At 40.9% G+C, this 27,149-nt stretch overlaps 2 protein-coding genes across 2 annotated transcripts; both read right to left on the minus strand.

The window, feature by feature from the left end:
- Positions 1–789: 789 nt before the first annotated feature.
- Positions 790–5,719, minus strand: PDCD2 (programmed cell death 2). The gene is given in 11 exon segments (XM_029961610.1): positions 790–1,212; positions 1,812–1,928; positions 3,168–3,283; positions 4,339–4,524; positions 5,071–5,215; positions 5,217–5,265; positions 5,267–5,300; positions 5,303–5,323; positions 5,408–5,498; positions 5,500–5,694; positions 5,696–5,719. Coding segments are annotated over 11 exon segments (1,149 nt in total). The 3' UTR covers positions 790–1,041.
- Positions 5,720–5,930: 211 nt separating this feature from the next.
- GNPAT (glyceronephosphate O-acyltransferase) lies at positions 5,931–27,099 on the minus strand. Its single transcript, XM_008923607.3, has 16 exons — positions 27,072–27,099; positions 23,502–23,690; positions 20,918–21,094; positions 19,978–20,107; positions 17,666–17,793; positions 17,152–17,227; positions 16,399–16,550; positions 16,178–16,308; positions 15,267–15,490; positions 12,602–12,847; positions 11,846–11,925; positions 9,343–9,483; positions 8,337–8,436; positions 8,144–8,237; positions 6,906–6,967; positions 5,931–6,606 (listed from the first exon to the last, which is right to left on the minus strand). The coding sequence occupies exons 2-16, from the start codon at positions 23,607–23,609 to the stop codon at positions 6,563–6,565; spliced, it is 1,893 nt and encodes a 630-aa protein (XP_008921855.2). The 5' UTR covers positions 23,610–23,690; positions 27,072–27,099; the 3' UTR covers positions 5,931–6,562.
- Positions 27,100–27,149: the final 50 nt, after the last annotated feature.

The following is a 27,149-nucleotide window of genomic DNA, read 5'->3' on the forward strand; positions in this document are numbered from 1 at the left end:
TGCCTGCTCACTTGAGTATTTTCAACATCTAAATGATTTCAAAAACGCCACAGTGAGCCTAGGACTTTGATAAAATCACGTTCAGAGTCACTGGTAAGCAGCCATGAATGGTTGGAGCAGGATAAGGGAGTATGTAACTGAAGTCTGTTCTATACTGACAAACAAAAAAAGCATTTTCTGCAAATGTAGCTATAACCACAGTAGTAGTTAAGCAGCTACCACAGTAACCTCAGCATTATGGCTTCACTTTTCTCTTGCCTCAGCTATAAGGCTGTCAAATAGCAGAAGGATCCCTGCAGAGGGCACTTATTTTTAAACTTTACCAAAGCTGGCAGACTTAAGGTACAATTCAGCTTGAAAATCTGCTGCTACAGGCAGTATGTAACAAGACAAATGTGTTCTGGTATGGCTCACTTTATTAAAACTGCTTCTGCACCAGATAACTGTGTTAAAACTATTAGCCCCATGCAGAAATAGTTTAAGTCAGATAAAACACTTAATTTTGTGCATTTTATCTCCACAAACCACTCAATCAGAACATGTAAGAACTGCCAAATTAGACTGAGTGCACCTGTTCAGAAAGAGAAGTGGACTTAAAGTTCCACATCAAAAAGCTATGGAGCTTTGTCGTAGCTATGACTCCTGTACAGCATAAGCACTCAAATGAGTTTACAGTAGTCTGCTTTTCTCTGAATGAATGTTAATTTTTGAGTAGCACAAAGTCCTGACAAACACCAGTCTTTAGGTTTTTGAAGTTCTATCACCAACAAAAGATAATTTCACCAATCCAAAGCTTTTCATCTTTATTTAAACATTGAGAAATGAGATTTGAAATGAAACTCACAGAACAAACACATCTGGCTTCATTACCAGGTTGAAGTAAAAGCTTCCCCGGAGCACAAGAGAGAGGCTGTCGAGGTCTAGTTATAGCAGTTTTATCCCTGTTACAAGATCTGCTGTTAACAGTGACTTCTAGTTCAACTACCTGTTTACATAGTGCAGAGATGCAATGAAATAAAGCAAGTATTCCATTTAGATGACTCAACTTGGTAAAACATGGCCCACGGAATAGTCTTGTTTCCATATGAACTCTTCCAGGTATTCGTGTGCCCCACCGCAGTTGTTAGCACAAGTGTACACCACCAGTGTTCCCCAGTCAATGCTCTCTCCAAGGCTGTCAACTTGAAGGTAGTTCAGGAGCTGTGGCATAATCTTCAAAGAAAACCAAAAGGTTTAGAGGCAGGCCATAGCTTTCTCCGTTCTCCCTGCTTCTCTTTCTGAAGAAGGATCCTGCATTTGGTGTAAGAGAATTTATATCCTCTTACACCAAATCCCAGTTGAAGCGACTGCATGCACCAGCTCAAATAAAATAAATTTGAAATTCCCAAAGCAGTGTAGTAGATGCCTAGAGAATCAAAGGCATGGCCCTACTTATCTATAGAAGTTTTATTTGACCTTATAAGCCTTGCCCCAATTCTGAGCCTCACTCCATTTGGAATTTCACAGCTGAATACTTCCAGCCAGACATATTTACAATTCACATTGTGAATTTTTTGAAATATATCACACTGGACTCCTGTTACTTAAGAGACGGTTCCATATTCACAAGAGCACCATTTTATGTATAGTGCAAATTATCTGGTGGAAAAAGCAGTTACAATAGTAAATAAAGGCTCTGTGCAATCATTTAGCATAGTTAGTATGTAGCAACTTCAACTTTCTTGCTCTGACTACAAGCCAACACCTGTACAATCAGATCCTGTTAAGTCTGAAATACATTACCTGTATTATTTTTAAATGAGTTTACATACCTGGAATTCAAAAATCCTTTTGGCACCACATAAACAATTTGGGATATCTTTTTCTTCAGGCCTGTTTTCACCTGACACCCAGATTGGGCCTTCTCCTCCTCTGCAGTATCTAATAATCTGAAATAGAGCAGAAGTTTAAGTTCTCATTACTATCTTTTGGTTTTGGTATAAAATTGGTATTTACAGCTAGACAAAGCTGTAGACGGCGCAGAATAAGGTCAGATCCTTTAAGTAATAACCATGGCAAAATATCATTTGCAAACATGGTATTCAAAATAAGATGGGTTGTTTTATATGCATTTTCTTAACTATGCAACACTTTTTCAATGATCCAGGGATAAATTGCAATGATAAATTCCAATTATTTGCATTTCCCTAATTAAGGGACCCAGAAATGTATGTTACAGTCTTGAGATGGGGAAAGAGCAGCTTGATAATTAGCACACAGAACTGCACACAAAGTCAGGAATGCAACCCAGCTCTTCTTGTTATGCATTACTGCATCTAAATGCAACTGGATTGTCCTAATGCCCAAGAAGGAGGCATTTTCAGACATATCCTTAGTTTTTCTGTTCATAGCAAATCAGGCATTATCAACAAGAGGACATTGGGCAGATCAGTCAGTACAGGGATGATCAGAGAGAGGTGATGCACATACCTAAAGCAGAGAAGGAGACACTCAAGTCTCCTACTTTTTGTATATGTACCTTAACCCCTCGGGTACCAGGCAAAAAATTGAGAGAATTTCTTCTTCCTTCACCACTTTCATGGATTTAGGCCTGTGTTTCCTCTCAATGGAACCAGGGACCATGCTTTTGTTTGACAATGTGACTCAGCCTCTTGTAATAGCAAGAAATAGTATGAGGGGGGAATTTCTGTTTGAAATAGTAAAAATTTTAAAGCCATCACTAATTTCTTCAACCTTAAAATAACCAAACCACCTCCCAGTGCAGTTGGTGACAATGATAGAGCTCTTCTCTGGAGTTTTCTTTCTGCTGAGAAGGAAAGCCAACAGGGCCACAGGCTAGGGAATAATGCAGTGTTCACTATGTCCTTTGGTTAGAACGAAAGGATGGCAGGTCACAGGATGGCAGGTCTTCCCACGCTCTGGGGGGTTCAGCACCCCTGTGCCATCTCATCCTGACCAACTTCTGTTTAAGATAGATGAGCAGGTGCTGAATTCTTACTTCAGCATGACTTATGTTGTGCACATAAGGAATGAGGGTGTGTTGGTTAGGTGTGTGGAGGGTAAGGAGGCATCCTCATTTCTAACTAGGTACAAAAGGCAGTGAAACGTTGCAGGGGCAGCAGGATGCTGTGCCAGAACCACAAAGTTCTAAGGCCACCCCATCTCACCTGCTCTGGTTCAGCAGCTACTTTTTCTTTAAACATTTGGAAGATCTTGTCTTCTTCAGTCTCACGTTTTGCCAATGCTTCCAGTGTCTCTTCATCTAAGGACTGAAGTGCTTCACCTAAACAAGAAAAAAGAACAACAAAAGTTATGAGCTAATACAAGACAGTAAAAAATTAAAAACTATATTAGCACCTGTAAATGCATTTTGCTTCACAAATCATTGGTTGCATAAATCACTCAAAGATTTCTTTCTTTTTGTGGCATGTTAAAATTTGGTCACACACAGGTTCATTTACTAGTTTTAGATGCATTTTAAACATAGATGTCAGTACTGGAACATTGGAAAAGGGAAGGAGTTAATTGATTGCAGTTTATGGCTCCCAGTGGGTATCACTGAGACTGCAGAACCTTCAGGGTATGACATCTGAAAAAAGTGCAACAGTGCCGTGCATGTGCCAGACTTCAGTTTCTAGTACTGAGCAGTGTATCTGTCACACAACAACATTCACATCAAGTCAGGGCGCTAAACAGTCTTGAGACAGCTTTGGACCACAGCAAGGCACAGCTGGTAACCCAGCATCCTTCCCCTGCACTACCACAAACTCTCCACCCTGGATGTGTTCAAAGCTAGTGTTGCAAAGCTAAGTTGCTGCAAACACATCATGAATTTGGGGGGAGCAGGGAAGAAGGGGCCTGCACTTCAATTGCTTAATTCAAGGTCAATTAAAATAGCCTCAAAACATTTTTTTTCCTAGCACAGACAAGGAGATTTTAAGTATTTTCTATAAATTAAGACAAATGGAACCAAGTCAAGCCAAGACAGTCTAATTTAATCTCCCAATTCCAACAGCATCCAGCAGCTCAAGGTCCTGTCCTTCTCACTTGAGTTGTTCCTTACCTATTGGAAGTATGCAGGGACACAGTGTAACTACAAGCTACCTGCAGCAACAGCTGCTTTAACAGCTTCTGGGGTCAGAGCTTAGTAAGTCTCTCCCATAAAAGCAACTTATATTACAGAACATCTACAACAAACTTGCATCATAAATGAGTGTAGAATTAGTCCTTTTTCACCAGTAGTTTACAATGAACACTTAAAAATCACAGTATTTTATATTTTAAAGATGTGATACAGGCTTCATTGTGAAGAATTACAGGCAGCATCTTATTTCTGACCTGCACTGCCTGTAGCTCCAAGTTCCTCTTGTTCTTTCAGGTCCTTTGATGTCTCTGCAGCTACTTGTTCATCACCAGGATCTATAGTGCTGTCATCAGGAAATTCTGGTTCCTCAGGTTCTATCAAAATTTCATATTCTGGAAAAAGGAATTCATTATGCTCTGGAATTGCATCCACCGAGTCATCTACAAAACAGAAAACGGGTACCACTTCACAACGTCATCTCGTATTTCACGTCCTTCCCCCCAAAAGCCACACAGCAAACTACGTAGCAACAATACAGTACAAACATGGTATGAGCAAGAACGATTTACATCACTGCTAGATGTGACTAGAAGGTAAGAAACACACTATATTAGGGACAGTGGAAAACTACAACAGGTATGTTGTTTTGAACATACTGTAAACCTAAGTGATGTGGAAGGCAGACTAAACAGTGCTAGCAGCAGCATTTTACAACCCCAAACCCCGCAGTTTCACAGCTCGGTGCATTTTTAAAACTCAAAACCTGCAGCTTGGCAGCTCGGTGCACATCTCCTTCTAACTAGCACACCCAGACAATTGAAGCGTGCATCAGGTGCCCTGATGGCCATAACACTTCTCATACTTTTCTATGGCATGCTGTGAGTAGCCAAAGTTTCCACGAGCGCATCAAGCACATCTCCAGCATTTAACCATCCAGCAGCACGTGGTTTCCCCCGCCTCGGAGGTCTCCGCTGCCCCGGACCCACCTCCGGCCGGGTGCTGCCCGCAGGAGCGGCGATGCCCGCGGCGCCAGTCCAGCGCCTGGTGCTCGGGTCCGCAGTAGGCGGCGCGGCGGCAGCGGCCGCAGCAGCGCGGCCCGGGGCAGCCGCAGACGCGGCAGCAGGCGGCGGCGCGCGCCGCTCAGCCGGCCCCGGGGGCGGGGGGCCGGGTCCGGGGGCGGCCCTCGGGGGCGGCTCCTCGGGGTACGTGTCGTTCGCCGCGGCAGCTGGTTCCGGAACACTGCGGGAGACAGGCGCTGGTCAGCCCGGAGGCGGGCGGCCGCCCTCGCCCTCCACCCCCCTCCTTCCCCTCCTCCCTCCCTGCGCCTCACCGCAGAAAGGCCCCCGGTCCCGACGCGTAGGCCAGGCTGGGCGCGGCAGGCGAACACGAAGAGGGTGCGGTGGAAGGCGTCGGAGGCGGCCGGGCAGCGGCGCGTAACATGCTGGAGGGTCAGGAAGGCGCAGGGGCCGGCTGGCAGGGCCGCCGCGCAGGGCGGCGGGGCCTCGGCAGCCCGGCCTCGCCAGCCCCGCCGGCCGCCCCCGACCTTGCTGGGGAAGTGGCGCTGCGCAGCTCGCTCAAGCCCCGCCCGGCCCAGCCGCCGCCGCCGCGAAGACCCAGCTCCACTCCCGGGGCCATGCTGCCTCGCCGGTCGGAGGACCGCGCTCAGCGCGGCCGCTCCCCCGGAACAGCCGCCCCGCCCACCAGCCCTGCCCCGCCCCAGCCCCCGCCCCCGGCGTTCCCGTGATCCGCCCGCTCGCTCGCCTTCCCCCCGCGCCTGTCCCCACTTTGGGTCTGTGACGGGCACCGCAGTCAGCGATGGGAAGGGGGAGAAGAGATGACAGACAGACACATTAACGGCGCTGCTTTAATTCAGTGTTTAAATATAACATTCATGAAGTAATTAAAATAATGCCAAGTTGCCTCAAAAAAAAACAAACCCACACCCAACCCAAACAAAAAAATACCAAAACACAAAACGCAAAACAATTAGCAGTCCTGGTTATTGCCCAAGGTTTGATTTGTGCTCTTCAGTCCTTATGAATGCCTTGCCTTGCATTTAGCCAGCCCGCAATGGTTTTTTTTCTAAATATTAATAGCAAGTCTGTCAACTCCATTACATTTTCATATCCATGAAATACTTGAAACCAATCACATTCCTTGTTATAAGTTTAGAAAAATGTATTTAGGTAGCGATTACTGTTCACGTCTCTTTAAATATTTATCATTAAAAAAAAGACAATGTTTAATTTGTTTTAAAAACCAAAAGATAGTGAGGATACAAATACAACTCTAACCCTCACAGCAGCAACTCCTAAGCGGTCATGGAGAGCTGCCCAGCTGTAAAACACCTCTCTGCCTCTCAGCTTGCAGGCTCGCTGGGCAAGAGGGGAACCTTGCCCGCTCCCATCCCTGCTCCAGTGGGGCAGTGGTCCGTGTTCTCAGCAGGCACTTACATCCACTCACAGTATCAGGAACCACTTAGAGTCGTGCAGCCACAGGTTTCTGTACAGGTATCCGAGCATCTAACAAAAAAAAGGGTAAACATTCTGATCAACCTGCTATAAAGACCATGCCATTTAACTACTTGTTACTTCATTTCTCTTGGTCATTGGTTTGCACAATATGTGAAATAAAGAAGGGAGATTCAAAGCTGCAGCCAATGACACCAGAGAAAGTATCATAAAAAAATATTACTAGGATTTTTACACAGTTAAATCTATGGAATTACTAGGGAAAAAGCACTACACCGAATGTATGTGCATTGTCCAAAAGTAATTTATAACTTGATAAGCTCTCTTCAAATTAATTAGAGAACACTTACCAAACATGTCCAGGATTTTACTAACAGCCTCTTGATTTACATTGTAAGTGAATCCATTCGACCTATAGTTACAAGAAAAAAAAAAGTTTTTTCAATGAATATTTCTTATTCCAGTAATTTCTACACAAATATGAATTAAACCTGAATTAAAACCTGACTTAAAACATTTTCACAATTACATAGTATTTATATATTAATATTAAATTTAAGGACATCAGACTTCTACTCAAGAAGAGTTATGCTTTCTTTATCCTTTCTCTTGTTCACAGTCCCCATGCCTCCCTCTTCCCTCAGTTTTAACAGGGGACAACTGCAGGAAGAGAACAATTGTTTGTTTTCAATCTTGTATTTTTCAAGATTCTCTGAAACTGAACCAAATATTCATCTGGTGTCAAATTTTGTTGCACGCAATTTATTCCTTTTACTTGAAAGTGCAATTTAGGTATACACATCTATCCAGCACAGTGCCATGGCAGGGGACATAACGACTACAGTATTTTGTGTACTTTTCAAGAGCATTACAAACTTTAACCTATTCATTTCCTGAACGGAGGCATAAGGAAATAGCTCAGGGTCATCACCTGACAACTGTGTTCTGTGAAACACTCAAGACACTGCAGGGACTTCCTTGGTCATACTTTTAAATACAGCAAGAAGCACCACAACACAAATTAATTTGATAACACAATAATGTGTATCACCATACTTTTGTATAACAATGGTGAATTTTAATCTTAGGCCTAAAAACTATGAACTGCTAAAAGACTTTAATGATTAAGCTTTCAGTTAAATTGCTTTGAGATGTCAGTGCTGAACTCCCCCAAAGCGGTAGTATTCCTGACTTTTGCTTACATTGCCTGACAAGGCTCATTGTAACACACAGAGTAACTCTCCTATTACAAATAAGCAGTTCTGTTCTTTCTGCTTATCAGAGCCTTGGGAGAAAATTTGAAAACCAAAAGGTAAAGGGACTCAGAAGCAGCCTACTAGTAAGTTAATGAATTTTGTTGCTAGGTCCTACAGAAGTCTTTTCACTATGAGGATGTGCCATTCTACTTGTACAGAAAGGAACTACCAGGTCTTCACTATGATTCCAGAAATCCAGTCAACCACTATATGACTGGTGCCCAGGCAGTTGGGGTTCTGCTGTTTTGTTTCATACTAAGAGCTCAGACATTAAGAATTGCCACTAAGACTACACACTGACTTCTACAGATCAAAAAGCCAACATTGCTTACATTTTCTTTTTCTTCACAGCACCTAGTTGCACAAGAGCTGCTAAGGCATTTTTCTGCATGTCAGAAGACAGGGCTTCATAACACTGCGTAACCCCTATGGAGAGAGCAGAAACAATTAAACAATTAAAATTTTTATAATTTTCTATTAACAGGCTACTCTTGTAAAATCATATTGCATAACAGCTGTACACACCCTTCTCAAGAAGTTGAAAAACAAAGTTGCGGACGCCAGGTATAAACTGCTTCTCAGTAAATGCTTCTTTCATTTCCTTTGAGAGGTATCTGAAAATTAACTAACATTTTAAAGAAAATTAGCATTCCTTTCTTTTTGATTGTCAGCTTGTTATGAATTACAAACAGACATGTCCTTGTGAGTAGTACTATTCCACTTTGAAAAGTGTAGGAGAGGAACTCAAAAGGTCACTACATAGGGCATCTGAAAGTTTTATTACTGTTTTACAGGCATGAGAATCCCAATATTAAAATAAGGTTCAGTATTTCTATAATAGTTATCTTAGACATTAATTTAACATTCCTGTTCTAACAACAAAAACCAGTTTAATTTCTGTAAAGCAATATGTGTTTCACAGATGGGAAAACTGGGCAAATCAGTACAGTTCGGCCCAAGTCATACATCAGATCATTAACAGATTCCACTATGTTAAACATCTACAGTCCCACTAATCCTGTGCTGACATACTTGAGATTTTAGCCTCCTGGATTTGTATACATTGCTTACTACAGGAATGTAAGTGTTTAATCTCTTTAAAACCTTGGAAAACCAGAAGAATTTAAAGAGATACAGATGTAATTAATGACTCACATAAAAGCTATTAGATAGGAGATATAAACTCATTTCCACACCTGGGAGGACAGCCCACATAAAATGAATTAAGCAAGAGCTCCTGTAAAAAAGAACAATGAACCTGGTAGCAGCACACTCCCCAGGAAGCCTAAAAACCTACAATGAGCCATCACACTACAAGATAGTTACTACTTTAGTAACTGGAAACTGCTGAGTCAAAAGCTAAAATCAGGATCCCGGAGAGAGGGTGGTGTTTTACTGCTATTTTGTAACTCTTGCACTCGCCCACCATGAAAACAGTCACTATTTATGCTGCAGAAGTATCACAGCTCTCCTACTTTCCCTATAAAACACAGGGGAAAAAAAAAAGATAATTTTCAGAAGGACAACATACCTGGTAACCTTCCACAAAAGGTCTGAACATAGCTGACAAGAAAGACACTGTTACACTTCCTTTGTCAGTAGGGTAGATCTCCTGTTGACTCGTTTGAATGGCATCACATTTTGTGAGCAGAAAACATCCTTCCTCAAAATCCTGGGCGAGAGATGCATAACTGACATTTCAACATTTACAGGAAGTCCATTTCCCACAAAATCATCAACAGAAACCACAACAGGGCATGACTTTCATTTCTGAACTCAGTTCTCAAGAGACTTGAATCAATATTTTCCTACCTACCAGAAATAACCTTACAAAAAGGCAGTGGGAACATGTTCTTAAACACAGCAGTATCTTGATGCACAGCAGGCCTTGGCACAAAGAGAGTGGTTGTGGCTGCTATTGCAAAATCCTCCCTCAGGATTTTGTCAAAATAGGGTCAGGTTGTCTGATTTTTTTCTGTGAGTATTTCTTTTTTGTTTATCTATTATTAAAGTAAGGGTTTGCCTTTACCTCATGTCCACTGTTTGCAATAAATGATAATACAGTTCACTGACCCGCCCTCTATCAAAGAGACAATAAAACAGCCAAAAAGTTTACAAATTATGGAAATGTCAATGACAATACCATTTTACTGCCAATATGGGCATAAGGGGGAGGGGACACACACACAGATAACACAAGGGCATGGCACATAGACACAACAGACACATGAACAAATAGAGGGGTGGGTAAGAGATTGCTTAACATTACAGCAACTCTTTCATCTGACTCCAGTAAAGTCAGTCATAGTCAGCCACCTTCCTGCTCCCTGCTATGTTCAGCCACTTCAAAAAAGCTACAAAATAAAAAAAACTACAAATAAAACTAAACATAACTGTGCCAATCAGCCTTTCAAAAAAGCCCAATTCTCTTCTATATTAAAATCTATGAGATTTTAATATAGCCACAAGCCTTGAATATTCTTAGAAAAACTATGCTTATCTCTTTTCTAATGCAGGAAAGATCACAACTATCACCATCAGATATTTGGCCTTAGCATTGACAAAAATCCCATGTAATAGGTTTAAAATCCAGACAAAAAATTCCACATGGACTTAACAATATATATTGGGCATGATTTTGAACCAGTTCTTTTACTGATAAGCCTGTCTCACCTGCATTTCAAGCTGGCTGGACCAGAGCCAGCTCCAATTCAGCAGGTTTGTGTACAAACTAACAAAGCAAGTCCTGCAGAGAGCAAGTGCTGCCCGCAGTGTTCCCGCTTTGCCTGTGTCCAGCTGTGTTGGGGTGCACACAGGCACACTGAGCCCTGCAGTAAGTACAGTAAGTACACAGGAACAGTACTGCCTTTGAGCTGATGGTTGCATGGGGCAGGAGGTAAAATGAGGGGAAACTCTTTTCAAGAAAACAGGATGCAACTAAAGCTTCCGTAAGACTCTAAAAGGGACGCTGCTATGCCATAGGAAAGTTCTCACTTAAAAAGACTTCACAGGCTGCATCCCTCATTGTGCTCACAATGTACTACCTGACTCTCCACGAGATAAATGCCAATAATAAAAAGCTAAAAGGGCTCAACTATAAACCACCAAAATATTGAAAAAAAAAGTTTACTAATACACTGGAACATAGAAACTTTCAGAGTTCAAGGCCTAAGAGGAACACTACACATTGTATAGACACTACAGGAGCAGATACTGCCACGCTGTGCAGTCAAGGAGAGGTGGGTACAGAGGCACACTCGAACAGCTGAGGCACTGGGTGTTATCGGGCCTCTGACAGCCCAGCCATCACAGACCACACATGTGGAGCTGTACAGAACAACTAATCACAGCAGCAGGAGAAGGGGTATAATCACCCAAAGGACAATAGGTACTTAAATTTAGAATTGCATACTCTATTTGTCAAAGATAACGGCAGAAACCGGTTGGTCATTAGTTGGTATAATACCTATAGTTTCACTTCCACAAAGAACAGCAGTGCCCCTCTGCTACAGAGTCTGCAAGAGCTTTCAGAAAAAATTATCCTAGTGTAACCTCAACAAGAATTCCAGTTTTGTTTCTGTGCTGACAGAACATACCCACTCTGTGACAGAATTCAATTAAATCTACATTAGCACTTTTTTTCTTCACTGCCCAAGGTCTCTTTCATAACTGCAGAGCAAGAGGACAGTATTTACACTTCATCTAAAAGACTGCTTTACATATATTTTTATACCTGTGCTGGAAAACTGGTAGCTTTATGCAAAAAAGGCAGATTTCTGCTACAGTTCATGTTAATAGTTCAGAATTGGGCAATTTCAGGGAAAAAAAGATTGCATATGCAACATTGTGGATTCAGACTGCATTTTGCAACTAACCAAATGACCCCCTTTTAAATTCTCCCTTCCACTTACAGATCAAGGTGATATCACCGTAGGAGTTTATCACAAAGCACTTGTTTGGCAGAGCCCTGGCATCAGATGCTATTTTGGTTGGCTGCAAGTAAATCAGTATTTTTGTATAAAGCATGTTTTTACCTTCAATGAAATGCCAGGAAAGAAGATAAACTCATCAGAAAAAACATCTCTCAAGAAGCTGAAGCAGCTATAGACTTCCTCTGGAAAAAACATTGTTAAGTACTGTTGTTTAAAAACATAATTTAAGACATGCAAGTGAAAAGCCATTTATCCCTTATTTGAGAGAGTACCTACTTCAAATAAAGCATGGACTTGACATTAAAAGCATACATACATACACATACATCAGAAACCACCACAACAGAACAGCAAGGACTCAAAGAACTTGATTCAACTGTTAACAAAAGAAAAGAGCAAGGAGTTGTAGCTTCTCAGAACATGCTTTAAATGCCACATAATCAGATGCTGCAAAAAAACTAAGGTGTGAATTCCGCAAAGTTCCTTTAAGTACCAAGTATTGGAAAACACTTAACTACTTCAGAAGCAACAGCGGGAAGAAAGATTGAGACCTGACTGCACTGTATAACTGCTTGAGTTGCGTGCAATTTGGAACCCAGGAACTGAGACCAGCTCACCTTGCCCCTGCCCTCTCAGCACAATATACCTACTTCCAAAGGCATCAAAAGGTAAACAAACAAAAGAAAACAAGCAAACTACCCGCATGCCCCCCCAACACATCCACCGTAAGCCATGGGCCTTATCCCAAGTATAACGGTCTCAAATAGCTCCCTCTAGCAGTCACAGGAACCTCAAGCTCCTCTCACAGCTGATGGCACAAGGAGCAAAGCCAGCAGGTTCTCAAGAATCCAAATGTACCTTTTCTAAAGCTGGGTGTCATCTGCAAGGCAAGTGCCACCAGAGATGGACGCACAAACACGTTCAGCAGCTGGTTTCTGTATGTGGCACACATGAGGATGGCCAGGGCACGCTTGAAGACAATCTCCCCTATAGCTCCATCCTCCACTCCTTTGTCATTCAGGACCACGTGGCCATCGACAAGTTGAGCAACGTTGGAATGCAGGGTGAGGCCAGATAGGACTGCTTTTTTGGCACACAGGTTATCTAATAGGAAAACACAACACTCAGGAAGATGCAAAAGGGAGAATAACTCTACTGAAACAGCCTAAAATGCACCACTCTTTCATTAAGTTTTATCACTGAAGACCAATTATTACACCAAACATTCAATTGGAGAGATGTTCCAAAACAATCCACACCAGGAACTGGCAGCCTAATAGTATGACACGGAGAGAACCAATTCCAGACATTTCTCTAATTAAAACACTTTAAATTCAAACACTTTAATTCCTTCCACTGGCTAACAGTGACAAATGCTTCCTTTGTCTCTGGAACGAGTATTCTGAGCCTTCACATAAAAAGAGGTTTGATGGATACGTTCATCACTAAGGAAATGGAGACCATAATTCTGCTTAGGCATTTCTGACACTACAAGTTTTAAATCAGATGTACAGGTCCTTATAGCCCTTTTCATCAACTCTCATACACAAGGAAGGCCTCATGCCAAATTAAATTTATGGAAATCCTAACATAAGTATTGTAATGTAACATACCTGCTCAATGAGAAACTGGACTGTACTTAAACTCAAATCTCTTCCTGTTATGTAAGATAATCCTTTCAAAACGTCTAAAGTAAGGAAGTGTGCGGGTTGCACACTTGAGAATTCTCCCAAGGCAGGCATGAGTATCATAAACCTGTGAGCTTTGGTAAAGTTTTTTTGTCAGTGTGACACACCACAAACTTTATTCAGATAAAGAGTGGTATCTCTGCTCTTGAAAATATACTCACCCTTTTAGAATACCTTAGACTTTAAATACTATCAAAAGATTCCCCGCATCAAAATTGGAATCAATTTGCCATTCAAGGAAAGAAGCAACAAATACTTTTTACTGAATATTTTAATACATTTTGCATGTTCACAGCACCACAAGCATATCACATCAATATAGCCTCCGACAGAAAAACACGCCTATTCTTTTCCTTTAATACAGATTTCATGCAAAGTCTCCTTGCATCTTATTTATTCCTTCAGCCTACTTTATTCCAGTTTTGCTAAAGCTCCCAAGTTTCTCAATGCAATAGGAAGCAGAAGACTGAGTAAGTAATTCTGCAGTTCCTGTTTTGAATATAAAATTTCTAACAGTCAAGCAAATGTTCTGCCTGTAACAACCAATCTGCATCACAAAGGAAGAAACAACTAGCTGTTTGGAGACAGAAGAATGGACAGGGTACACATAATTGCTGACACCACCAAATTAGCCTTTAAAATGTATTTATTCTTTCAAATTACTGACAATCTAAACCAAAACAACAAACCTTGTTTCTATGCAACTGATGCCTTGAGCACAGCCAGCACACTCCAACAATTCCCCAACTATATCACAACCCTACTAAAGCAAATGCTTATTCACTGTTGCTAAGAAAATAAACAAAATAAATAAGCTAACCTGAATGTGGTATGTTGTTCAGTTTACTGTGCAGTAAGATTCTAAACATTGTTCAAATACTGTCATGAAATTCTTGATTTTACCAGTCTGGTAGAAGCAGAACTTGCCTGCTTCCCCTGCAGTGTGGATCCCTGAAAGAAGTGTTTTTTTTCCAGAAATGACAGAGTTCTGTTATACCAGTAGCCAGCTCCTATTTCTTTATTGCAGTAGTGTAAGGGATCCTTGTTTATATACAGGACTACAAAAGCAAAGATCCATGGTTTAAGTCTACCTACAGTGAAAAGGTAAATGGTGCATTACACAATATTTTTCTTTGCTAGCTTTACTACTTACATCCTGAGGCTCTAGAATTAATTACCTGTGTCACCCTGGCTCACAGAGGGAAGTTTAAAACAGAAAATCTGAAAGGACAATCAATCTTTCAGCAGCCTGCATATATATATTAAAAAAAAGAGTGTGTTTGTGTATAAGTATATAAATAAAACCACAAAGGAAGCCTTCTTTCCAAAAAGTCATCACTGTTTCTGGAGATGAAGTGAAATTTAAAAATTAACAGACAACTGAAGAGTTTTGATTTTTTCTCCCCCATTTGTTTCTGCTAGTTCTTTGCCACAGTAACAACTTACATTACAGTCAATATCAAGCAGAAAATGTAGCATTACACCAAGTTAACTGCTGCAGATCAGAAAATTGCCTGTGACTTCCATAGGGTTCAGAAAGACAGACACTAGACTAATGTCAGTACTCTAATACAAGTACCTTACCATGTCCCCCTCATTTAGGATATAATAGTAAAATATCTGATCTCCTTCCACCTAAGAATTTTTCGAAATAGTATCTTCTAAAGGTTAAGTCAAAACCTGTCAGGTTTTAGCATAATTTTTAGCATACCCTAAAATCCATTTACAACTCTGAGAAAACATTCTATAAAGCTGTCATCATACACTGCTTCCACAGAAATCTAATTTATCTTTCATAAGCAACAAGAGGAACAGAAAACACTTTTTGTGCATACCAGGCCATTCAATGAATCCTCCAAAAGTCCGTGTTAAGCCTTTAAGCCACAGGGTCTTTTCTAATAGAAGTTCAAATTCCATGGCTGGCAAATTTTGGAGCAGGAGAGCAGCAACTAGCACCCATGGGCTCAAAACCATGTTTTCTATTTGCAGGAGCTCCATTTTATAAGCTACATCACTGACAAATTCCTGGATATCCTCCGATGGCTTTTGGGGAAGATGCCTGAAAAGAACAATGCAGTTCAAAGTAAAGAGCTCCGAAAACTGGAATATAAATCACACCCCCCTTCATTTCTTCCATATTGCTCCTAGACTCATAACTACTTTACAGCACCTAACATCTAGAGGGTGATTCTATCTCTGTGCTATGGTAGAACAGAAGTATAGAGCGAAACATCAGTAGCTTCATGACAGTACTTGAAGCACAGAACTCTGTATTGGTGCTGTACATTTGGTATCTTCAAATAAAATTCAAAAGCATTATGTTTTACATAACAAATTGCAAAAGCCACCCAATTCAGTCACAGCTACAGCTCCCTGAAACGTGGTCACTTAACAGTTTGCAGGAATAAAGCAGGAAGGGAGGGAAAGGTGGAAATTTTAAAGTGGCAAAAGCACTGACTTCTCAGAACATAGAGCTTTGCCTGGCTCACGCATCATCATTAAACGTTAAAATGGCATCTTCTCAACACAGGGCAAAGCCACGCAAGTACCAACCCATTTCAGAAACACCCATTCACAAGCATGATAAGCCTCTGCTAAGGCAAAACAGGTTCAGTGGTCTCAATAGTCAGACGGAGGGAGGCAAGAGAAGTTGAAAACAAAGTACAAGAGAACATCTTAATTATTTACATAGGTGAGGACTAAACAAGTGTTTTTCCTGTGCATACACCATGGAAAGATGCGGTACCTGGGAACCAAATTGTATGGGCACCGATTGATTCTCCCAGATGCCAAGGTTCTAAGGGACACCGGCTGGCCAACGTAGATATGTATGGTACCAAAATTGTCACTGAGGATTCTTCTGGCTTTTAACAACCCCTATGAAAATGGGAAGAGCAAAACTCAAATTTTGGTGCTACAGGGTGTGTATACATCCACTTATGTCCTGTTCTTAAGGAATTTACATACAGATGTAGATTCTTTGGGCTTTGGGACTCCTAGGAGTTCATATGCATAGAGAGATTCTTCTAATATCCTCTCATAACTGATGCTGATGGGAACAAGGTATGTGTCGAAGACTTCACGTTTAAAAAAGGGTTCCATCACAATGCTGAGAAGACCTGCAAATTGGAAAAAGAAAAAGTGAATCACCTGTCCTTTTCAAAGAGGGAAAAGAACTGCAATTTAACTTTGAAAAGGGTATCTCTGCATTTTAGAAACTGCCAACAGGTGTGCACTGTGCCTGTTCTCTCTTCAAGCAAGCAGAAGCACAAGATATTGCCCAAGCTTTAAAACAGAAGCTAAATGGGAGCAATCCTTTAAGATAGCTATTTGTGCTCTTTTCAGCAGACTGCTCTGTGGTCACACAGTATCTTCCTTTTAAAGATTCCCCATTACTTTTACAGTTAGATTACAATATTTCTCTGCTGGTCAGGAGATGCCTATTTTCTAGGAAGAAAACGGTAAAGAGCAATTGAATTAAGTACACAATGGATAAAAGGGAGCAAAAGCAGTGGAGTGTAAGTGACATGTATTGCTGCTCTTTGTATGGTCTTGGAACTCCAACCATAATATTTTCCAGTACTCTGACAGATTTTCCCAGTTTCCCATACTTTAACATCCTTTTCTATCTGAGGAGCTTACAAAGCACATACCCAGTAATTAAAACACTAATAATAATAATAATAATAATAAAAAATTCCACATTTTCAATAAACCTACCAAATTTTGGAGTCAGAGTCTTGGCAGTGCGGCTTCTAGTCCCTTCAAGAAAAAATTCAATTGGGGCATAGCCACTCTTCAAAAGTAAAACAAACAAACAAGTTGGTCAGAAAAAAACACTTATTCTTTATTGTCCACAATAGTTTTAAGTACTTCAAGTGTAAGTAAGTTATTTTTTTTAATGGAAGATACGCATGTCTAACTTCATTCATCTCTATGCCTATATTCATTCATTGTATTTGCCACACCATATAGTTAAATTAATGAAAATATTGTATCTGTCATGAGTTATGGGCACACAATCCAAAGCAACTGATAAGCAGTAATTTGTTTATCACTTACCGCTGAACTGTAATAACAGAATAATTGTCTTCACCTACAGCAATTCTGACATAATCAAATCACCATGAAGACTTTCAATCACATACCCATAACAGCATCCTGCATATTTCACATGAATCATTCCAACAGTCTTTCTTAAGCATACATTTTGAGAGTTTAGTAATTTATTTACCCGCAACATTGTTTTTACATATTCAGCAAACACTGCCCAGTACAGTCTGTTCCCACCAAAGGAACGGCGCATAAAAAAGGCACCTGCCCTTCGTAGCAGCTCACCAACTATTTTCATTCCTAGGAAATCTGAAAAACAATCAAACAGAAAACAAAACCACACATACAAAATTTATTGATTAATATCAGCCAGAAGAATCAACCATGTTCTCTAATACCCCAATTACCAGAATACAGAAAATCTCTTACAAGGACTCCATTGTTGCCAATATGCTTATTTGTCTTCAGATTGCCTAGCAAGACTTATGTAGACATGAATGGCACATTATAATATCCTTTCAATTTTTCGTGGTAAGCTGCATTCACTTAGAGCAATTTATTTTCATAATTTAGATGGCCAGAGTTCAACCATAATAAAGACTAAATTTTTGAAGTACATCGTCTCACTCATTTGTAGAAAAAAGCAGTTACTATTGAATGTATCCTAGAAGACACAGAAATTACCTGGCTAGTTAAACTACATTAGATCATTTATGATCCTGAATCATCACTTTGAGGGACGTACATCAAACCAGCTAAAATTTTCTGTAAATTTTTTAGTTTTAAGGAACGGTGGTCAATGCTTAACTTGTTAAAACCAGGAAACACTTAACTTAAAAAAATTACTTAAGGAAGCATTTAAAACAAGTCTAAACAGCAGCTGGCCATGTGCCACTTCAACCTCCTTGCCACTTCAATCCATGAAATACTTGAGAACAGTTATTCACTAAGATAAATTCACATTTCTAGCTGCATTGCTGACAATTACTGCCTTGAAGACATCATAGATGCCAGAAACGTGATCCTAGCACCAGTTAGATTCCTGCTAATGTATTGCATGAGGATTTACCAGTGTTACTGACAACTGTTTACCTTCTCTTAGCTAATCCCCACAGATCTCTCTATATGCTACTTGAGGCCAAGAGATAATTAACAAAGCAAAGGCACTTACCACCTATATCAGGAGAGTGTCTTTCCACTCAGCACAAGTATCACTTTGAGAGTGAGTTTGTAAACCACATCTTGTGAACCTCTAACACGACATACAGTAAATACAACTACAACCACAGAGAACTGTATTTGCTCCAGAGGAATTAAAAATAATACACACATGCAACATCAAGCTGCAAGCCCCTAATTCTTTAGGAGAACTTTGACCTTGAAGCACCCAAAACACTTAAAAAAATGTTAATCATTAAAAAATCCCTGTAAGCTAAACTAATAGTATCATAAGATACCATTTTGAGGTCCAAAACTCAAAAAGACTCTAATCCAAGTCAGCAAAGGATTACACCAATACCTATGACAGCATGTGAGCAGATTTTTAACATAATAATGTAACACCTTGATCCAGGCAGCTATGAGACATTGACTTCTGAATTCACCAGAATCTAACCTGCATCACCCAGATGCCAACTCAAAGAACATGGGAATCTCATCTTCCATAGCAAGCACATTCTCCCAGCTTCTGCTGGTTTTCTACTGGTCTTTCCAACCTCTTGACAGGAAAAGTAGACTACAGTAAAGCAGTAGGTTCCCAGATCTTTTCTAGCTTACCTGTACATATTACAGTGCTGCACCAGACCTTGAGGTGGTTTTCTGCCTGCTTAGAAGACCTGGTTGATACCCGAGACTTCCAAGATCAGGCTTCCCAGTTAAGTGCTTACAGAGTCCAGGTTTTCAAAACACATATTAACTCAGAACACATTTATTGTTCAAGTCTTCAAGAATTGTTTCCCACAAATATACTGGATTTGTCTGCTTCAGAACTAAGTATGTCCAAAATCCTGACCTCTGACATGAAATTTTGCTTCCCAGCCAGCTCTGCTCTCAGCATTTCACATAACAGAGTTATGCCAATGCTTCAAGGGAATCAGTCACAGTGGCAACAAACACAAGGTGGCTGGCACTTCGTATCTGGCTACTGTGATTGCACTTAAAACTGTATAATGAAGTATAAAGAAGTTCTGCATCCACAGTAGCTCTTGAGCAAGGTTTTGCCTGTTCCCAGGCCATAAAAGCGATAGAGAAGTTGCCTTTGCAACTCTTATATTTGCCCCAGCCTTGGGCAGATGGGGTACTCCTGGGTGAACTTGCTATGAAAAAAAACTCAGCACCAGTGAGAAGCTTTCAGACATTGTAAGCCTCTCCCCCAAGGAGGCTTTAACAAGACGTATTTGGAACAGATGTTAAACACAAATACTTTTGCAGCTACCATACCCCTTGCTACCGATTCTCCAAATCCTGAAAACATTGTTAAAAGAACATACTTGCCTATTCCTGCAGCAATGACAGGCAAAGCCAAGTCATACGTATATAGCAAATAAGACAGCATCAAAAAGTCTACATAGCTTCGGTGACTGGGCAGCAGTACAACTGAATGCTCCTGAATGGCGTGTTGCAACTAAAAAAGAACAGTGCAAACAATATTGTTCCAGTATTTACCAACTGACTGTTGAAATTTGCAAATGTAAACTTTCAGTGGGCTTAAGACAAACAGAAACTGATTTGTTTGGGTGGTTTCTCTGTCCACACACTCTACACCTTTTTCAGCACGGAATCCATAGGAAATTTGGAGCAATTGTTTCCAGACTAGCAACCTGTGGTTCACAGGTATCACAGGACTCAAAAACTAGGGCCACCTCATTATGTGATAGTCTAATTAAAATCCCTCTAAATGGGGATGAAAAACCAAATAGGGGCTATCAGGACTGGCATTGCTGACTTCCAGGGAATAAAGTACACCCTCCAAAACAGCAGCATCCTGAAATGAAAGAGAGAGACAATGGCTCCCAGGAAACTGAAGCAAACCTAAAGCATCTTCTGCCTCAGAGGTGCTGTGTTTCACTACCATTAGTCGTATGAAGGTTTTGCAGAACAGCCAGTCCACTCAGCCTCGTAACATTGTTTTCACCCCCAATTCAGCTAAAAGTGTTATTATTTTATAGTATGATATAGAAAAGACTCTTTCAGTGGCTGATCTAACAGAATCATGGGCACATGGCATTCCTTACCATAGAAAGCATTTGGAAAATGTACAAAATTCCTAATTGCTGTTTGCCTCTAAAATACTTATATATCATGTCTCTTTCCTCCTACATTTGTTAAGAAATACCAAAGGGTATTTTTCATATTTTTTACTTAAAGATTAGAGTTCTTGTCTAAGTGACTGGTATGAAAATATTATAACTTTTTCTCCCCCACCGGTACTCACTCTCTGCATTCCTTCTTCATTCACACAAACTCTCTGGAAAAGCTGTTTAAATATTTTGCTCAGAGTAAAGGCAAAAAATCTGACAGCTCCTAACTGCATCCGGTGGCCCATCTCATCCAGGATTTCCGTGGCTTCTTCTTGAATAATATCAGGTGATTCTCCCATCTCTTTGGCTAACTAAAGAGAAACAAAATAGCAGTGAAAAGTTGTTCCCTTCCCCTTGCGCATGCACACCATTCTAATGTGCCACAGCTACTATGGCAGAACTACTGCAATAGTCCACAAGAGTTTATTTTATGTGATAGGCATTTATCTAATTATACAGAATCTATTCGGTGTTTGTCAACACGAGAAAGCCAAGTGAAAGCTGCCCAAAAATCAAGAATGGGCTTAGATGTCAATGGCAGGGGGAAGGGTGTGCAATGATTTCCCCCCACACACCAAACACACCATCTGAATGTTTTAACTTGTAGCATGTGCAGAGGAGATTTAAGTTCAAAGAATATTTCCTATATTATCTGTCTAAAAAAGGCTGTGTGCATTTTTCTTTGACTAGTAAAATTTAACCTACATTTGCAGAGATAATCACAACGGAAATATTTTAAGTGCATTTGGGTTAGAGTTTATGGAGAACCTCAGCCCTGTCACACTTCAATTTCTTGATAATGTATTACTTTGGCAATGGGTAGCTGAATTGCATACAAAGCACTCTCTACCAACTGTGCATATTAATGACTTTTTTTCTGCTGCCATGCACATTCCCTTTTGAAGTTTCTTAAAACAGATTTAAATAATGGTCATCCCTCCTATTTGATACTTTGAATCTGGAAATATTTAATTGAAAAGTTAAGCCTTTTACTATTATGGAATAGGGAATATGACTTCTACTGAACAGAGAGGAGAAAAGAGAAGGAATGGCAGAAGAAAAAGCCACCAAAAAAAGCACAGCTCTGTTTAGAAGCCAGCACTGTTTACCTATTATTTCTGTTTTGCGACATATGTGAAAATCCATCTCCTCCATCATATCTACTGTTTCAGTTGTGTTTTCTTAAATGCATTATCCTTCATCCTAAGTATTTCCACATGTAGTTTTAACTGATTACTTTAAATGCTTAAAGAAGTCAAAAGCTGCTTCCACTTCAGCCTAAGAAAATCAGTTTCTCTTAGGAAGCCAAAAAGTTCTTCTTGTTATTCACTAGGGAGAGATACTGTTCTTACTCACCAGCAAAAGGATTACCACACAGATCATCCTGTGTGATTTAAGTGAACATCCACTATAGAACTAAGCACTTATTCCCCAAAATCAGGAATCAAAAAACCAGATCAGTGACATATAGCAAGCTAAAACAAACAAATGACCTTCATTTTGAATACTGAACTTTAGTAACCTCAACAATTTGGCACGAGAACAAATTCTAGTATGCTTGTGTAAAGCCGTGTAAACCTTGCTCAGGAAGGAGGGTCACTAATCGTAGACTGTTGGGCTCATTGCCCAAGACAGTCTCAGATACTTTCAGTAATCTCTGTGTACTGCTGGTAACTAGGCTGCAATGGGTGGTCTGCTGACCCCCTTCAACCATGTGATGCTAGCCCAGAAAATATCCATCAAAATAATTTTCCATCAAAAATGCAGCACTTCAGAAGAAAACATCATACAAATGTCTTTCTGTCAAGTCCTCTAAAGTATTTTCTTTCAGTAAATCTTTTAGTGTCTCTGAAGTTGAAAGACTTTTTTGGATTTCATACTACTTAGCAATCCATGATGTGCAACAGGACTACTTTGCAGGACATTGTTTACTTTGTCACATCATAACAGACACTGATACATCATTTGTAACACTGACCATTAAAATAAACAAACAGAAAAATTTTACAGCAGCCACTGACCACTCAGGACTAACCAAAACATCTTATATACTTCTATTCACTTGGAAGTATTTTTTATGAATACTGAAAATAGTTACTCTGCTAACTAGCACATGCTCTTATTTCAGGCATTTCAATACAATATAAAATATCAGCCAGTCTGACCATAAAATACTTTATTCATTACAAAATAGCAGCTGCCCTTCATCTTAAAACAAAAATATGGTTACATGTTAGACAGTGTTTCAAAGAATTATCTCTGAAATGTAACTCTCATTTTAATGAAAGTAGCATTTAGGACTGTCTCATAAATACATCACTAGCCTGTAAAATTAGAATAAGACATCCCCAAAGCACAAAAATGTCTACAAAGAAGGAGAGTGCTTCTGTCTTTCACAATGCTGCTTTGTGGCAAGGGCAGTGGAGTAGGAGAAGAAATTAAAAAAAAAAAAATCAGGCACATTGGATAAGTTAATGGTAAAGCGTTGTATACACAAAATCAAAACACTGTTTCATGAATGAGCTATCTGACATGCCAGCTCTATGATAAATCAGTATTTGTTTTTCCTGCCAAAAGAGTACGGCTCTTAAGTTACTCATTTACTGAGCTATCTTCCAAACTACAGCTATCATTTTGACAAGGTCTTTTTCCCTGCTGCCACACAAAGCTTGGCTGCGTCCACCCTACCTCATCTTACAGTTCAGTGTCCAGACTCACCTGCTTGATAACATATTGAACCTGCTCTGACTGGAGAACAGCACTTTTAATAGCATTTGGCTTGCAAGGTGAAAGTCCCTTGTAGATCACAGGAGTATAACATTTCATTGCGTATCTCAAGTCACTGGACAACCGTCTTTCCTCCAAGATATCTTCAAACTCATCTCTTTTCTTTGATGTGAGCTCTTTCTGCTAGGAACATACAAATGAAGAATGAGACACTGTCTTGAACCATTTGGTGATCTGCTTGGCTACATGTTGCAATATGTCTGCAACGTTTTGGGGTTTCTTTTTAGCTTTCAATAACATCTGTATTCCACACTCTGAGTGCAGGAACTAATATTACCTGCTTGAAACAGTGATTCAGAAAGAAATTAAAAAGAAAAACAAACAAAAAACCAACCAAACAAACAAAACCCCCCAAAACCCCACCCCAACCCTTTTCAACTGCAAAGATCCCCAAATCACCCTATGCCACGTTACTTAATTCTGCCCAACAGGAAGAAGCTGAGAGAACAGCTGGGCTATTAAAGCTAAAGTCCCTTGCCTCCAGGCTCTCCATGATTAATAGGTATTAACTAAAACACCTTTGATTCCAACTCTCACAGCTTGATGAAGACAATGCTATGACTGACATTATAAAAACACAACCATCAACAGACAAAAAATGATCCCTGCTACTTAAAGTTGCATCTGGGACCTTGCTGACTCGTGGTAGTTTTCACAAAGCTTGGACATAAGGTACATGAAACATAGCCAAGCAGGAACAAACAAAAAACCCAGCGCCGTCAGCCATGTGAAGATCAAAATGCTGTATGGTGCACACAAAGGTAAAAAGAGAGCACAGCCTCTGAGTTACCAATACCATTGCTAAGCAGGAAAACAAATGGCACATCAAGAACTAATTGTATATCCATCCTACTGCAAAAATCTCAGAGAAAAAACTCTTCCCCTTGAGTCAGTAGATCTCTGCGCTGGAGAGAGATGTCTCCTATTATGTCCTATAACACCACAGTTTGTATGAATGACCCCTTGGTCTTTCCAAGACTGAAATTGTACTTCTCTAAACTTAAAAACAGCAACACTAGTCACCAGAGAAGTGAGACTACTGGAGTAAGTCTCTGTGAAACACAAATATAAAAGTATCACTTATGATCAAGTATATCTGTTAGAAGAAGATGCTAAAAATAAAAATGCTTATGTCTTCCTCCACAGTACCACTCGAAGGGTAGCAGAGGCATCCTTTTCATTCATTCCACTTCTTCTTCCTATATACGACTGGTGCAGAACCAATCTGATAATGAAGAAATAAACCACTTTGCTTCATGGGCTCTTACAGTGACCTTTTCTGGTGCTGAGTAGAAAGTCTGGCCAGCAAACATGCAGGAGAACACCAGGAACAGATAAGCAAAATGCCCTGCAGTGGCAGCTGGGTTTTCAACCCTGGGAGAAGGAGTCAGGTTCCACTGCCAGCTGCCCACAGGCCACATCAGCAACACTAACAGAGTAGTTGACATTTAAAGTAGAAAGCAAACCTTTAATCACTGTACATTTATCAACACAAAATAATTTGGCAAAACAAAACAAAAAAACTCAAATCAGGAATATCTCCACTGAAGAACGACAAAAATTCCTTCAAAGCTTTAACTGCATCAAAAGCCAATTTCATTTTACTAGAGGACACAAATCCTACTATGATGTTTGACCTTCTCATGTTCTTTTCACCACAAAGTATAGGCAAAAGGATGGTCTCCAAATCTGCCTATACTGTGTGGAGAAAAGAACATGAGAAGGTCAAACATCATAGTGGGATTTGAGTCCTCCAATGAGACAATCCTACTATAATCGCATTTAGTAGATTGTATAACTTTTCTTTCCACTACTGCATTTTAAAGAATTGCCTCACAGTAACAAACTCTCCAAAGACTTTCAAAACAATCCTATAGAGGGTATTAAATCCAGGCCCATATTCATGTAAAACTTTTTGGGCTTTTTTTCCCCCTGTACAGTTTATAGCATTACAGTTTTCAACCTTTCTTCTTCCACAGCTTTAAACTGGTTGGTATTTTGCAAGAGCTAAGTAAGTTAAGAACTGTTAAGATGACTGGAAAGAGTTTGTATTAGCCATCTGTTGCTGTTGACACCTTATATCAACCCTCTTGATTAATAATAAATCGGAAATAAATCCCTTATGCTCTGTAATGGCAAAAAAAAAGGATAGCTCAGAATAGCAGCAGAAATATTATTCGGCTCTAAGTACACACCTTCTTAGACCTGTGTGTGACGAGTCAGTTCTCAGAAAATATAAGCAACATTTATGTCAATTACAAAAGTTTAAATCCTGCAATTTGCAACTACACGAAACCCAGACAAAGAAAAGCAGCACTCAGCGCGGGCATCATCAGCCACATCAGCAGTCGCTGCACTGCTACAGCCGTTCCCCAACACTGCTCTGGTGAGCAGAGCTTTGCAAAGGCCACAGCCCAGTGAAAAATCACCTCTCTGCCTCTGCTCCTCATTCATGTTTTCAGACTTGATATGCAACTAATTTCTCTCCATGGTAATAGTTGTTTTTACACCCTGTTCTGAAAGAGCACTGAGGGAGCCAAACCACATACTTTGCCAACGACTTAAGATTTATAACATTGCTTTTACACGTTACAGCCAAGCCGCTGTTCAGCTTCAATTGCCAACTGGTAGAGAGCATACTTAAAAAACACTGTTGGAAACTTGGACATGAGAAAATTCAGTGACAGGCACAGTTACTGTGACAGTGGCAAAGTACAGAATCAAAAGAGCGGGAGCCTGGAGCTTCTCCACTTCCATGTAACTAGGATATGCAATGTAAGGATGGTGTTTGCGTTGCATTTGGTATACGAGACGACAGAGAAGTTTGGGAATCTCTGCCGAAACAAGGAGCGATTTCCCTCTATCCCTAGTCCCCTCCTCCAAATGCTTGGGCGGAGGTGGGGGGCTTTAGCATCCCGCACTCAAACCTCCTTGTCTGAAGCTGGCAAAGGAACTGTAGGGAACAAACAAGGTCAATAAAGTCATTTCGACCATGTAACACGGGAAAACCCATTTCTGCCACTCCATGCTCATAACTATCTCCCAGCGCTGTATTCACCGCCGCTGGCACGTCAGTCTTCTGCGGGGCTGAAACCCTGCGGAGCGCCCGGACACCTGCCGCCCCCGACAGCTGCTCCGGGACCACAGCCCACGCCAGGGAAAAAAAAGCCACGTCCCACCTTCCACCCAAACCGGCTGGCCTTCCACAGCCGGTCTGAGGGGAGACGCGGCGATCGGAATCGCGAGCCCCGGCTGTCGCGACTGACACGACAGGTCCGGGAAGTGCAGCTGGGGCAAAGAAGCGGGCCCAGGAAGGTGAACTGGTGAGGGGAGAAGTCCGGCTGCCGCTCGGCCGCCACCCGACCCCGCTGACCCGACCCCGCTGAGCCCGGGAGAGGCCTCGCCCCTCCTGTCGGAGCGCGGCCCCCGCTTCCTCAGGACCCAAGTCGGGGCAGAAGAGCGGAGGGGGATTGCACCATTCTGCTTCGGAGTGACCGGCACCTCACAGTGGCTGAGGCTGGCAGCCCCTTCCCCCCGGCAATAAAGCCCGCTTCCGCCGCCTGCTTCGCTGCCTACCGA

Source organism: Manacus vitellinus, unplaced genomic scaffold (assembly GCF_001715985.3).
Source record: "Manacus vitellinus isolate BGI_N305 unplaced genomic scaffold, ASM171598v3 scaffold_37_pilon, whole genome shotgun sequence".
Taxonomy (NCBI): Eukaryota; Metazoa; Chordata; class Aves; order Passeriformes; family Pipridae; genus Manacus; species Manacus vitellinus.

What these genes read in the sequence shown, in the direction of transcription:
- GNPAT (XM_008923607.3), bottom strand. Translation starts at nt 23,609, where the DNA reads ATGAAATGTTATACTCCTGTGATCTACAAGGGACTTTCACCTTGCAAG. An exon ending in TGTCATTGCTGCAGGAATAG is followed by an intron (nt 17,794 to 19,977) that starts GCAAGTATGTTC and finishes ATTGTTTTTCAG; the next exon opens with ATTTCCTAGGAATGAAAATA. An exon ending in AGCCCAAAGAATCTACATCT is followed by an intron (nt 16,309 to 16,398) that starts GTATGTAAATTC and finishes CCATTTTCATAG; the next exon opens with GGGTTGTTAAAAGCCAGAAG.